The sequence below is a fragment of the Antrostomus carolinensis genome, unplaced genomic scaffold (assembly GCF_000700745.2).
Source record: "Antrostomus carolinensis isolate BGI_N321 unplaced genomic scaffold, ASM70074v2 scaffold46086, whole genome shotgun sequence".
NCBI classification, from domain to species: domain Eukaryota; kingdom Metazoa; phylum Chordata; class Aves; order Caprimulgiformes; family Caprimulgidae; genus Antrostomus; species Antrostomus carolinensis.
The window spans coordinates 28,703-43,203 of NW_010320641.1; the positions used below are offsets into that span (position 1 = coordinate 28,703).

At 39.5% G+C, this 14,501-nt stretch overlaps 1 protein-coding gene across 1 annotated transcript in view; it reads left to right on the forward strand.

Moving 5' to 3' along the window:
• Positions 1 to 7,025: 7,025 nt before the first annotated feature.
• The window catches only part of LOC104526247 (homeobox protein cut-like 1), a 59,402-nt gene continuing 51,926 nt past the window's right edge, over positions 7,026 to 14,501 (forward strand). Inside the window, 3 exon segments of the mRNA XM_029085364.1 lie at positions 7,026 to 7,063; positions 9,281 to 9,383; positions 12,075 to 12,263. Of these exon segments, the coding sequence (XP_028941197.1) occupies positions 7,026 to 7,063; positions 9,281 to 9,383; positions 12,075 to 12,263 (330 nt within the window).

Consider the following 14,501-nt stretch of genomic DNA (forward strand, 5'->3'; position numbering starts at 1 on the left):
TTTTGTCTTTTTCCTCTTGCTAGATCAGCTGTCAGCCCCCACACTCCCTTGGTGCAGCTGACAAGTATAGCCAATATATTGTCCTTTACATTAGTTCTTTATAAATTGGAAAAATACTAATGAAGCAGAAGGCAGATTTGTAAGTTGTTGGGTTGATTATTGAGTCAGTAAATGAAAATTGGGGTTTGCACAGTGGGTTTTTAGTTCTGTCAAAGAACTTTTGCAGACAGCATTAAATATTTATGAAAGTGCTAGTAATTATTTGAAAAGCTGTAGACTTTTTAGAAATGATGTAGGTGTTAAAAGATGTTTTGGTAGCATTATTTTGTGATTTTTGCAAAGGCAGTATGTTTTACAAAGTTGCAGCAATAATTTACCCAGTAGGTTTATTTCCTCACAGTAAAAAGGTGGTTGTAGTTAAAAACCAGGTATTTCTGATTTCCTCATTGCCATACTAAAGTGGAATATTTATACAGAAATACTGAAGATATTTTTCCTATCTAACTGGAACAAACCTGCAATGTGGGGATTTTTTTTTACTTTACTGTTGGGTTTTTTTTAATTAGTCAAAATTTATAACTGCTTATGTGCGTAACCCTTAGTTTGGTTGTAGTTCAGCAAACTCTTGAGTTTGTATGTAAACATCAGTGTGCAATTCATCTAAGCTGTTGTAAAGCCAAAAGAAGTGATTCTGTCTCCTCTTTCCCCATCTCCCCCTCCTCTGCTTCCCCACCTGGCTGCTGTGGTCCTGTCCCCTCCCTAACAGCAGCTTTTGCAGTTGGGGGACCATTCATTGGGTCCACTGAGCTCAGTAACTGCAGAAAAGCCTGAATTTGGGGTGAAGAGGCCAGGTTTGTTTTCTCTGGGTTTAGCTAATTGAGGCAGCTCAACAAAACTGGCAAAGCAGCAGCGCCGAGATGAGGGACACGAGGGGAATGTGTGGCCTCGGCGGAGACAGAGAAGGGCAAGTTCATCAGTGAAGGAGGAGAGTAGCTCAGCTGATTTGCTGAAACATGCCCCTAGTCCTTGTCTTGTGTGATGCTTTACCTTTGTAAAACACTTCTATAAATGGTAATTAAGTCATCTTTGTAGCAACAATTCCTGTGTTCTACCTCTTTATAGCTGGAAAAAAAACAAAAAACGAAAGACATTAAATCCATTGCACAGGCCAGAAAGTGAGTTTGCATCAGGCTGAAGTGTTACAACTGCAGAAACAAGTACTTAACATAATTATGTATTTAGTAGTTAAATTAACATTTCCTTTTACCATTTCACTAAGTACTTATTCCCCATTATTAAGGCTACCTTTAAAGAGTGATGCTCAGCATGACTCCTACTTTGAGGATAGACTGCCTTGCTGATTTTGATGTGATGTTTTGCTGCTCTGGAATTAACACTGACCCAAACGACTAGGATTTGGAGCAGAAATTTGCAGAACAGAAAAATATTTCCACTGAAAAGGTGAAAAATATTTGCTGTAAATTTTTAAATAGCTGATATTTCTTGAAAAATCCCTTTCTCAGTTACTGGCCTTTTTAAATCCAGAGCTGGTATTTCTGAACTTCCCTTACTTTGTGTGAGGACACCTCTCTGACTCTTTAGGAGGCGGGGAGTGCTATTTCCCTCTCCACTTCTGCAGTAATGAAAGGGTGGATGTACTCATTGATGTTGATCTGGTTGATTTCATTATGGGCGATGAAAGCCATGGGGACAGAGTTGATGTTGTAACTCCCACCCTTGTGTCCTGTTGGGTGAAGCATGGACCGTTCTTAATCTTCAGACTCCATGACCTCTCTTCTCCCACTGTTTCTTCCTCATTTAGATCCTCACATTGTTTCATGCAGAAACTTTCTGGGCTTGTTTGTGTGCTGTCATCCCCAGAAGAAATTACTAGCTCATAGAAATAATTACCTTTAAATACCAGTGAGCTTTGCAATTTTCTGCTTAGAAAGAAAAAGGGGTAGTGACCGCAAAGTTCGGTTTCTCTCCGTTGTATCGTTAACACAAGGTATAAACGGAATTTTCCCTCAAACTGTAACCCTAACCAACAAGAGAAGTAAATCCCTCACTTGAGCAGAGCCAGCTGGGACAGAGGGGCTTGGAGGTGGGTGCTGGAGGTGGCTCGTGGTGGCAGCATGGCTGTTGGGATGACAGCTCTTCCTCAGCTACTGATCCAGGCACTCTATGCAGTTAATCTAAGAGCTTGAGTGGGGTTTTACAGCAGGGCTAGTCTCATTCAGACTGACAAAGCTCAGAGTAATTTAAGTACACCAATTAACACCCACTGTTTGGGTGAGATGGGTCCTGGGTGGGAGGTGAGTGTCAGTGGTGGCCTGTGGAGTAACCTGGCTTCCACTTGAAAGTGCTGAGAGCTATAAACCAGTACAAAAAGGACAAGAATCATACATGGAAATGGCTGGTCTACCTATGCCTGCCTCAAAAGGAGCCGTTAGCTCCATGATGTGTAGCTTCAGGAGGGGTGTAAATTCTGGAGCCAACAGCCCCCACTTGCTTTAGCAGTGAGATGCAACAGCATCTTCTGCAAGACAGCAGAAGAGCTGTGGGCAGCAGCGGCTGGGGGTCCGTTACCCCTCTGTGATTCTCCTCATCCCCGAGGTTGTATGACTTGCATGGCTTGGGTCTGTAAAGGGCTGAAGTCAAAAAAACATAACTAAATGTGATAGGAATGGCTTATTTTCACTGTACTAACCTGCCAGCTCGATAACGAAAATAACCCAAGAGTTCACCCTCACATTTCCATAAAGATTTAATAATCCTGTAGTTTGGGGAAGGGACTCATTTTATTAAGATTTCATTTTGCACAATAAATCACTGCATATTTTCTGATATGCTACGAAGTATAATAATAAATAATTAAAATGAAACTACCCTTACTTGTCAAAATAAATTATTTATCATAGTTTGGGATATAGTATCTTTGAATTTTTAATTGTTTGATTCCCAGAATATTGTAATTTCCAATCAGTGAAGTTAGTGAAGCTCCAGTGTACTTTTCTGCATTTGCAACAGTTACAGTGAATGTATATTTTACACAAATATTTATGATTAGCACTTTTCAGTACCTTTTCAAGTTTACACCTTTCTCCTAAGTATTTGTGGCAGTAAGTCACGAATCTTTCAGATGACAAATTTATTCAAATAAATTGAATTCTATAGCTCATCTAGCAAGGAATCACCCAGTTGTACATGAGATAAACTGTGGTTTGAGTCTAAGTTTGTGGTTTCATGTCACTGATGTATCTAGATCTGTTTGCTGGCTTTATACATTTAGTTCACATTGCTTTAAAAAAAAAATAATTAAAATCTAATAGGCTTTGTAATTTGGGCTTCCTGAAAAAAGGTGCTTTTCCACTTTTAAAAGAAAAAGATAAAAACTTTGGTTAGGTTTGGTTGATCCTGGGTTATTGTAGTTTAGTCTTGAGGAGAAGGAAATAGATTTGAAAAACACAGTGAGATATAGGTATCCTTAGATTTTGGGAGTAATAACAGAAGAGAACATGGGAATTTGTTTGTTTTTTTGGTGAACTGTATTGTGGAAGCTATAAAAACAGATTTTTTTTTTTTTTCTTCTTTGTCTATGCCATGTTATCCCTTTGGAAAAGCAAATTGTTTCCATTGGTTTTCTTTCTATTGTCACAGTGCTGATAGTGCTCCCATATTTCTACTTCTTATTATTTCTGAGGAAAGTAAGTCAAATACAGAAACTTCTGTTGCCAGTAAAACAGGAACAACTGTCCTCTCTAAAACACATAACCATTTATTAAAGAATCTAGACTGGATCAGTACCATTTTTCCACAAAAATGTAGTGTTAGATTTTAAGATTTGTAGAGGAAAAGTTTGTGAGTTTATGACTCACATAAACTTTGTGTGAATTTTGGTTTATTTTTTGGAACCAAACTACCACTAAAATAGATAAAAACAGTGTCTGCTATAGAAGTAGAAAGAAAACCTCACCGAGGCATTTTAGGAGAAATGCTGTTCTAAAGATTATTTTGTTTCATTGGATATGGTATCTTCCCATCTCTAAAAAATCACGTTGGAAAATGGTTTGAAAAGATATTTCCACTAAGTGAGATTGCTATAAAATATGTATGTTTTTGAGCAGCAGATGGAATAAATTCTCCTGTTTCACTTAGCAACTCAACACAGTATAGGTAGTGCAAGTGCTGTGCGGGAGGTTTCTGCTCTGACCCATCAGAAGTAACAACACCAGTAACGAGGCAGTCCTTGGTTTCCACATGAAAAGATATTCATCTTGATATGGCTCCTTCATCTGCAACACAGATACTGCCCACAAATGCTGCCTTCAATATTGTGCTTTTTATTTCCGTCTCCCTTTGCAGTGAACTGCATCCTCTGCTCTCGTGGTGTGTCACAGCCTCGCTGCATTCAGCCAAGTGATGCTGTTTTATAGCAGATGAGGTCATTCACTTCATCCTTTGATTTCACTATCTGTAAAATGGCAATAATAACATTTACTTTATAAAGGGCCTTGAGATCCTTGCACGGAGAAGTGCTGTATAAAGGCAAAATATGGTTAATATTATTTTCATACAAACACAAGAGTTTCCTGTAAATGCTTGGCTTTCAGTTGGGAATACATTTATCTGGCAGCATCTCAGTGTGCAAAGGAAAGTGCAATAGCCTGAAGACAAGAATGAAGACAACCCAACCTCTTCTGTTGGAGTTTTTTTTTTTCTTTTTTTTCATGTAATTCTCCATTGCTGGAAAAAATAGGTGCCAGAGCCCTGAAGAGACTTTCATGTCACAGATTTTCTGATAACCTTGCTGTTGTTCTGTGAAAGCCAGGGTCGTTTAAAGGTTTTAAAATAAATTCTTATATCTCAAAAGTTAGAAAATTAAAGCACATCGAACCAGTGTGCTTTAATTGATCTCATACTCCAAGAAACATCACTTTTGCAGCAGCTTGCAAGTAAGAATGACAGCTTCGAGCGCTTAAAACCAAGCATGGTGATTACTGCCATAACCAGGCTCATTAACTTCAGCAGAATTACTTGTGATAATATACACTCCTAGCCCATAGGAAGATTTTGCCACGTATAGCACTGAATTTAGCATGTTATAAGGAAATATAGTTTGGCTGGTGGAACTTTAAGGGAAAGGTTATACTTTTTTGCTTGTAAGTATCTCATTTTGCTATTCACACCGCTGGTCTTTGATCAAATTAACATTTTACTGTAAGTAGAAGAGCACTCAGTTCATGCTATTCATTATCTTGTCAGGACACAATGAGAATAATTTAAACTGGATATATTGTGTAAGGCTTTTCTTTCTTCTTTTTTTTTTTTTCTTAATTGGAAAGTGCACGGCAGCATTACGATCATGACCTACAGGCTGCACTGTGAACAGTACAATATTTACATGCTATATTAAAGAGAATGAAAGTATTTTGAAATATTTTGTTACCAGGGAGGTAACTCTGTGCTAGAAAAAGAGCGCTGTGGAAATGAGGAGGAATTGCATGACTGAGCTATCCAGAAAAACAGTGTTTTCAGACAACGCTGGATTTGCACCGTCTCTATCAAGACCAGTAGTGTGACTGTCACTGGTCATCGTGGTTTTTCTAGGCTGTGCATAGCAGATTTGGAAGTAAGAAACCAGGAGTTTTAGCACTGTCTGATGAAAAGTAGCTGGACTATGGCAAACAGATTTCTTGGCCAAAGTGGGACAGTTTCACACAAAGAGAAGGTTGCATGAACTTTCCAGTGGCTCCAAGTTGTGCAAGATTGCGAGGTTTTAGCCATTTTCCGTACTGGGTGTCTGTCTCTGGCTGCACTCTCTTTTCTTATTTCAGGAAAAATTGTTCAACCATTTCTAAGAACAAGGTTAGGGGAAAAAAAATCCGGTTTTCCCCACATGTTACGAGTTGTTCTTGCTGTTTTGGTGAGGAGCCTGCTGTGTCCATATTTAAGAGAAGCCGCTTGGCACTTGATGAGCAAGAGTTTGCCTTTTTCTCAGGGTTGTATCTTCTATTGCTTCAAGTAGGGAAAAAAAAAGCCCCAAGTTTGGCCAGCCTATGAGTGTCTGAAAAAAGCCCAAGTTCACACAAACTCACTAGAATCTGGTTTTAATTTGTCAGCTTTGATGTTCATGCCTGTCCCAAGCACGCTGCAGTCTATCACTGCACCAGCTGGGTGAACATTAACCAGCCAGGTTTTTCTTCTCTTGGTTGTAATGTAAGGTTCAGTGCCACTCTGACAGGGAGCACTGGGAGAGGAGATGCTCCTCCAGGCCATCCCTGTCGCGACAGGGAGACGGGCAACATTGACGTGAGAGCACGGAGAGCGGGAAGTGGAGAGGGTGTTCGTGGTGGGGAGGGAGGGAGGGAGGAGAAGGACCAGGACGGGGCTGCCGCGAGGAGAAGAAGCAGCGAAGAAAAGAGGAAGGAGGAAATCGTGGGGGTAAGACAAACTCTGGAAGTTTGTGTATATTTGTTAGGTCGTGCGAGGTATGAGTTTGCTTTTGCCTGCCTGAAGCTAAAGGCACTGAGAGGCTCAGAGAAGACAGAAACGGTGCTTCTGGTTGCCAAAATGAATTAGGAAGGGGACAAAGTGACAAGCAGAGTGGGGTAGGAGTCATAGAGAGGCAAAACCAGAGGTTTGTGCAGGGAACCAGCGCTGCAGCCACCGTATGGGGTCTCGGGTGCCGGCAGTGGGTGAGATGTGGCCAAAGGCAGCCCGTGCCATGCACTGAGGTTGTGGTTGATGCTGCCATACAGAGCACCCGAATGGAAATATGCTGGGGGCTTGGGGAACCCATGTAGCTCAAAACAGGGGTTCATTAGTGTATTCATTAACACTTCCAAAGCACTTAGATCCTTTGATGGTGGAAACCAGAGCACAGCCCGTGAGGAAGCGATTAATCCTATCTGCAGAGGAGGGTGAGATTAGTTTGCAGTAAATAAGCCACAAAGGTCACACACAGAACAAGGAGGACAAAGCAAAATATTCATTCACTGAGTAATATTCATCCCAAGAGCTGGATGAAGCAGGGGGTCTCGTTGGAGAAAAGCAATCGCATGTTACTGCGCGGTTCCAGCCCTCCTGCCAAAGCCCTGCACGCTGGGGGTGGCCGAACGTACCTGCGGCCTTGGGGTTGGCTTTTCAAAGCTTTTAAGTGCTCAATTTTGAAACTACTGTTCTTTTAACAGGTTTTTGTATGTAATTTATAATTTATATTGCAATAGCACCCAAAAGTGCTATCCAGACACTGAATGCATCTATAATTCTGACTCTAAAAAGCTTCCATTCTGGGGAAAAAAAAAGATAATAATTGACCAGTGTTTCCTAAACAGAATTACCCCAAGTTCCTGTTGATGTATTTTTAACAATGCATAGTATGAAATCTTGTCTCATATTATTCACAGGATTACAACAGGTGTTCTGTATTGGCTGGGGAGGCTGTGGAGAAAGGGCAGCTGACAGCTTACTGTATATGCAGATGTAACATCTATTAGAAATATCCTCTGTGGTTTGCTTGCATGCAAGCTGAATAGATTCTCGAAACAATGGTGCTGTGAATGGAAGCCATCAGCAGAATTGCTTAAGGCTGCAAACCCCATTACTTATACAGCAGTAGATGCAAGAGCGAGTGCCACGGTGTAGTAACTTGTCCTGCTTTGCTGGAGTTGTTCAGCAGTTATGAGATCAATACACGTACATCCACATCCAATAAAGTGCGAGAAAATAATTCATCTCAATCTGTATTGTTAGTTCAATTCTTTATCCTAAAATTATCCAGCTGCATCAACAATATAAACTTTCTCTTTTTGTGCCTTTTCAATGCTGCTCCATCTTTTCATGCGCAGAGTAGGTTGTCCCATGCTCTGATTATTAGAGCCATGTTACTGTACTTTTTACAATTACATTTTAATTACAGCTGTAGAACCTATGCAAAATCATTTAATATAATGTTGTGAGCAAATAGCGCAGATGATGCATTTAGTATTTGATTGCCGTTAGTTTACTGATTGATTAAACATGCAGACTGAATCTCTGCTGTGATGAGTAAGTCAAAGACCATGCACACACACAGGGGTGGAGGTTTTATCCTCACTATTTTAGATGAGTTAGGTTTTCAAAAGGATTAGCTGAAAAAGCAGGGAGTCTGGCACACAGAAATATGGCATTTTTAGTGGCTTAAAAATGAATTTATTATAAAATAAAGAAAGGGAGCTATCAGTGTAGAAGTTGGTCAAGAGAAGTTTTGACCTTGATTGGTGGCAGTTCATGGGTTTGGAAGAGTTGGTGATATGTCCTGGAAGTGGAGATAGAAAATCATTTTACCATTTTTCTGCTCAAAGTGCAGCATGATTGGCATGGAGTAGCTCAGGTGAAAAGCAGTCATTACTAAGGGAGATAAGCAATGTGGTTTTATAAAAATAAATTTACAAAAAAGAAAGAAGGAAGGCTGACCAAGAGGAGTATATACTGTAAAAACAACCAGGTTTTGTTCCACTTTCTTAACAGAATCTTATACAGTTATGGAAAGGACTTTGCTGCTATTTATTCCCTGAAGTTACTGATCCATCTGTCTCTACTCAAACTCTTGTACAGACAGTCTTTCCTCATATTTCTGCCTTTCTCCTTTTTATTATTATTCAATATTTGTATGGGAATTTTATTGGGTAGCCAAGTCACAGGCTTATCAGATATTGCATAAATCCTCAGCAGTTGGTAACTGATCTGTGCAAAATTGTCAGTTTAGGGTTAAATATTGTTGAATAAATAGACATGCTGAAAGAACAGAATCTAACAATTCATGTTTTGGGAAATAATTACTGAAGAAAGACAGCCCACAACATTGTATGTGTGTTAGAGAGAATGGTCAGAATATCTTTTAATTCAGCATTTACCCGTGAGAATTACTCCCATGAGGAACCTTGCAATAAAATCTGCTTGGTCTATGAGAATAGAAAGAAATTGAATAAAAAGACTCCATTTCCACTTGTATTTATTCAGTCTGGGAAATTCAGTGGGCCGCAGCATTAGTATCAGCAGGGGATTCCTTGCTCCTAGCGTTAAATTACTGTCATAATCGCTCAATTATTTCTTCCTTGTACTGTTTAAAATAAAAATCCATCACATTCTATGTTTTTTTCTAACATTTATTAGGTTGAGTGTTTAGGAAAATCAATTATATTCAGTCAGGCATGAATTGATGAATGTTCTTGTAATAATTGTCAGTTGTTAAACTGAATGTACTTTCTCTTTTCACCCCTTTTCATTTCCTTCAGAGGGCAGAGGTGGCTCAGAGAGAGGCAGAGACCTTAAGGGAGCAGCTCTCGTCAGCTAACAAATCTCTCCAACTTGCTACGCAGATCCAGAAGGCACCTGATGTGGTGAGAGAAAATATTTACTGACTCTTACAGGTTTCTGACATTCCTGCAGTACAGCTCTTTCAATTTATGCTCGCAGCTATAAAAATATCTGTCTGGAGTAATATTTTAACTGAAATGGAATTGTGTTCCTTTGGGATTGCGGTTTGGTTAAACTTCTAAGGGGGTTGGTGGCTTCAGAAGACCACGGGAAGGACAGAGGTTACTGTGGACCAGAGGTGACTGGTATGATGATCTATCGCTCTCCATGGCTGCCAGTCCAGGTGAATAACAGCAGTTCTCAGAAACTATTTCATGTTGATAGGAACGTCAGCAGAGGTGAAATAAAGGCAGCAATACGGTATAACCGAGAGCGCCTTGGTGGGCCATCAGCACATGCATGCCTGGAGGGCACAGCAGGGGCATGGAGCTTCAGACCAAGGGGACCAGCTTTGCCTAGGGTTGGTTGCATTAGCAGGGACCTGCTGCCTGCCCATTTCTGAGTCTTGTTATTCCTACTGTATGGGCTGTCGGAGGAACTAGAAGTAAATTCAGTATCATTCCAGTTTTCACTGAATATATCTAAACAGAGTTACACCTATAAATCCAATAAAAGAAGCTTAGAAAATGGAGAAGATTCCCTGTACTCCGGCAGGTTTGGCTGGTTGTTGTGTTCTCTGGGTGTTTCTAAATAAAACAAAAACCACTGTTTGGGGAGATTGGTAGCACTGACTCTGCTGATGGACCTTGCAGGCACAGAGTGCTCTTACAGGACTCCGTCTGGTCCTGGGTTGACAGGTATCACAGATGAGCAGACAGATTATTTTGATTTTTGTTTGCCAAAGGAGAAATAGGAGTATTTAAATGTAAATATGCAATTAAGTGAAATTTAGTCTACTTCTAAGCAGCAGATTTAGCAGAGAAAAGAAATCATGCTCCTTACATTGCTTTTTTTCTTGCGAGCCTTATACTTACTTGACACTGATATTGGAGAAACACGTGGTTGCCTTTTAAATACACTTGCAGAGAATGACTAACAAACCATAAGTCCTCCAGATCTGTTTGGTTATCTATTAATATGACCCAGTATTTTCTCAGAGGAGTCAAAAGATAGACAAGCAGACTGCTAAACAAAAAATAAAAAGCCTGAATATCACTTGTAACCTGAATTACCTGCCTCATCCTATCTCGTGTCCTAGTCTTATCATTATTTTAACATTAGGTCTTTCTTGTATTTAATAGTACTTCTGCACTTCATTTATATTTAATATGACAACTAGTGCAGGATGAAAATGATCATTATCTATCTTATTTCAGACTCTACCTTCTAGTCTCAATAGGCACAAGCAGCAGATGATTATACAACTTGTGATGTTTCATGCAAGCAAATTAGAGGTTTTTTCAAGTTAAAAGTATAATTCAGTGTAATAGGAGAGCATTGTTAACTGCTGTTCATAGATGTAGCTTTCTGTGAGATACAATGCTATGTAGTCACTGAGACTCAAACTAAGTGTTTAGAAGACATGGAGAAGGTATTTTATTGTGCCTGTATTTTCCAGAGAAGAGGGTATGGAGTATATTTCAATCTGCTGCAGTGTCATCTTCAATTTTAAGGAAAGTGCTTGGGTGACAGCATCAGTGGGTTGAATTTTTCAGCTCTTTTGCCCATAAGATCTTTGGTAAAATGCTTAACGATCATTGTCTCCCTCTTGCTAAATGGATTCTTTCCTACTTCACTGGTGTTTTCTGAGGAACAGCCACTAACCGTTCTGAGATGCCTTTTAGGCTTTTTAATGGAACGTGTGTTCATCATTGGGCTGCCTTGTGCTCCCCAGATCTGCACAAGGATTTCCTTATGTTCTTCATGGAAGAGAGGTTCAGAGCTCTCCAGTGCATTATAGCTTGATCTCTTAACACAAAAGGAGATAAAAGAGTCTACAATTAGTCTGTATTATCTTTTCTAAAGAGATCTACCTTCTTAAGTTCTCAGTCTTACTGGAAAGTCGGTCTAGTGAGGAAGTTTCAAGCTTGACGACAGATTTTGCAGCCATGGGAAACCAGAAAAAGAAAGATCCTGATTTAGGAAAGGGAATTTCTGAAAGCGGAGACCATAGGGAGAATGGCCTTGTCTTCCAGCTGTCACATCTATCTTCATCCCCGTGGAGGAGAGGCTTTAGTTGCTGGCAATAATGTTAACAGTGAACAATTTTCATGCAAGAAGCAAGTTCATTGGAAGTAGCACTCTGGGGCAATTTTTGACAATTTTGCCTGAAACGTGTGGCATGCATAAAAAGAGCCAAAGGCACATGACTCTGCCGTTCCTGATTAAGAAATTGTGCTCCATTACTTCAGAATATTTTATCTGATTAGTATTTTGTAAGCACAGATTTTCATAGTTGCCAAAGCATTTGGACTATTAATAATAAATAGATCTAAATAGAATCCATTGACTTTCACAGCTGCATCTTTCCAGTGCACTTATGAAATAGGGAAATTTAGTTTCTTCATTATCCCTGTTTTACCAAAGAGCTGTCCTGGGGAGTAGAAAGGTTCATCTTCCAGATTCTCACAGTCAGTCACAAGAGTTCCAGATTTAGAGATTGGTTCTGTCTCTTGTGCCACCCGATGCCGTGCTTGCTCCTTACCTAAGTGCTCTGAATTCAAGCTTGGTCCTTTTTTTAATTCAGATGGTCTAACACTTTTTTTTCACCTTAGGAGCAGGCCATCGAGGTGCTAACACGGTCCAGTTTGGAAGTAGAACTGGCTGCGAAGGAGCGGGAAATCGCCCAGCTTGTAGAAGATGTCCAGAGACTCCAGGGCAGCCTGACCAAGCTGCGAGAGAACTCCAGCAGCCAAATCTCACAGCTGGAGCAGCAGCTGACCGCCAAGAACAGCACACTGAAAGTGAGGCTCAGTTCTGTCTCTGCTCAGCACCTTTCAAAGGATATGACTGATGTACCAATATTGGGTTTTACTGGTGTAAGTTTTTGGTGGTTCTGAGAGGAACCATAAAGCCACTGAGTTCTTCAGGATGCTGTTGAATTCTAGTTTCTGTGACATTTTATTCTAAGTGATCACTATTTAATTGAAATTTAATTTACCTAGTTCTCGTTGTTTTGAAATTTGGGGTTTTTTGCAGAACATGGCTACCTTTAGAATTAAAACCACCAATAAAACCTAACAAATATTTACCATGGATATGTAGTGAAATAGCTGAACTGAAAAGGCGCAGAAAATCCTTCTTGGGTTTTAAAACTATTAATTCTCATTCCAGTGAGTGATGTTGCAGATTTGCCGGGGACATTTATTGTGCTATGGACTGTGTTTGAATTTACCTGCTGCCTCCTCCAGTTCTCTCCATTGGAAGAGGGAAGTGTATCGTTTAAAGCATAAAAACAAGTAAAATCAAGACCCAGAGAAGATTTTTTAGCCTTAATAAGTTGGGGGTTTTTTTAAAAAAAAACAACAAACAAACAAACACCCAAACAAACGACAAACCCCTGTGTATTTGCTGCAAAGTGGCTCCCATTTCTAATTAGTGGTCCAGTCCTATACTCATTTCAATATCACTGCACTAAAACCAGAAGAAACATCTCACAATTTTGTGAGTGACCCTTTTACCTTTTGCTTCAGCAGCTTTACTGTCTTTGTGCTCTAGCCCACACAGTTTTGATCTATCAGTAAGCATGAGAAATGTTTCCTGACATGTGTTATGAATCAGTTTCCTGTGACTCCTCTGTCTCTTTCATTGTTCTACCATCTATGAGCTTCAAAGTATAAACAAGATAAATTTCTCTATGCCATTAAAGTCTTCATACTTTTTCAGGTTTTATAGTCTGAGAGTTTTTTGAAAGCAGGAGGCTGATAGTACCCACTTAGTTCTGGCTGTGGCGTGGGTAGCTTTCCTCTATCAGAATGATTTAATGTTCAATTGAAACTCTTACAAGTTGTTCTAATTCTGACATTTTTTTAGCAGTTACTAGTTTTGCTGTTGTGTAGCATAATTTCTGCGGACAAATGTCTGTTAGGGGTGAAGGTCAAAGTGTTGCATTCAGTATGCTTTGCATGTTTGAAGACAGCCTTGCAGAATTTTTATGAAAATTCAGTAGAGCAAAGGCAACCTATTAGGTTCCTATGTTGGCGGTATCGGTCTGTGCCATCTGTCACCACGTGGGCACCACTCTTAATGAGGGAGGAAGGAACTGGCCTGGTTTTGAGGGACACATTTTGCTGGCTACACCCATGTTATGGGTGGTTTTTTTAATTTTTTCATAAATCCTGATAGAAAATATCTTGAGTCCTTGCACTTGACAGATTTTCTTGGAATAAAGTGTGTTCCTGGTGAGGTCAGTATTAGTTTAGCCATTAACTTCAAAGGGAATAGGATCATAGAAATGACAGAGCAAGTCTTTGATTTTCATTTCAGTAATCTCCTTCCATTTTCTCATAGGCTTGCCTGGCTAATGCTCTGTATTTAGGTTCCTGTTGATGGTATCTGATGCAGTGACTCTGTTGATAAAGTTTTAGTCTTTTCAGCCCTCTTTAACCTTATTTGTTGCACTATAAAAATAATTTCAAAATCCATACTTTTACCCCAAAGTGCTGGGAAAGCCTGTGTCTGAGATCGATTGTACAAAGAACCAGATCTCAGTGGTGATGTGTTGATCTCATGTTGGATTATAGAGGAATAGCTTCTTAAATAACTGAGATTGTAATGGTTGCCTCCACAAAAAATGAGTCACAGTTTCACAAATTAAAGCAATGTTCTCAGACCATATCTTGGGGGAATTCTTTAATACTCTATGACTTAATGAAACAATACAGAAATACTTTCAAAATTATTGCTTCTTTATCTTCATCTGATCTAATAATCAAAACATGTCCTCTAGTAACAAGAGTTTTCTAACTGTAATTATATTAACCCTTTGTTGCTGGGAGTTTGAGTTTCCCTGCTACCCAGTTAAAATAACAACAGTGCTAGTTAGCAAAAAGGTATATCAGATAACCCAGGTTAATTAAATATGAGCTTTTTAGTTTAACAGTCTAAACTAAACTATGACATTAGTCTAATGGGGTTTAAAAAAAAATGTTTTAAGCCCCTTAATACACCCCATGCTCTTTTACCTAAGACACTTCAGTTAA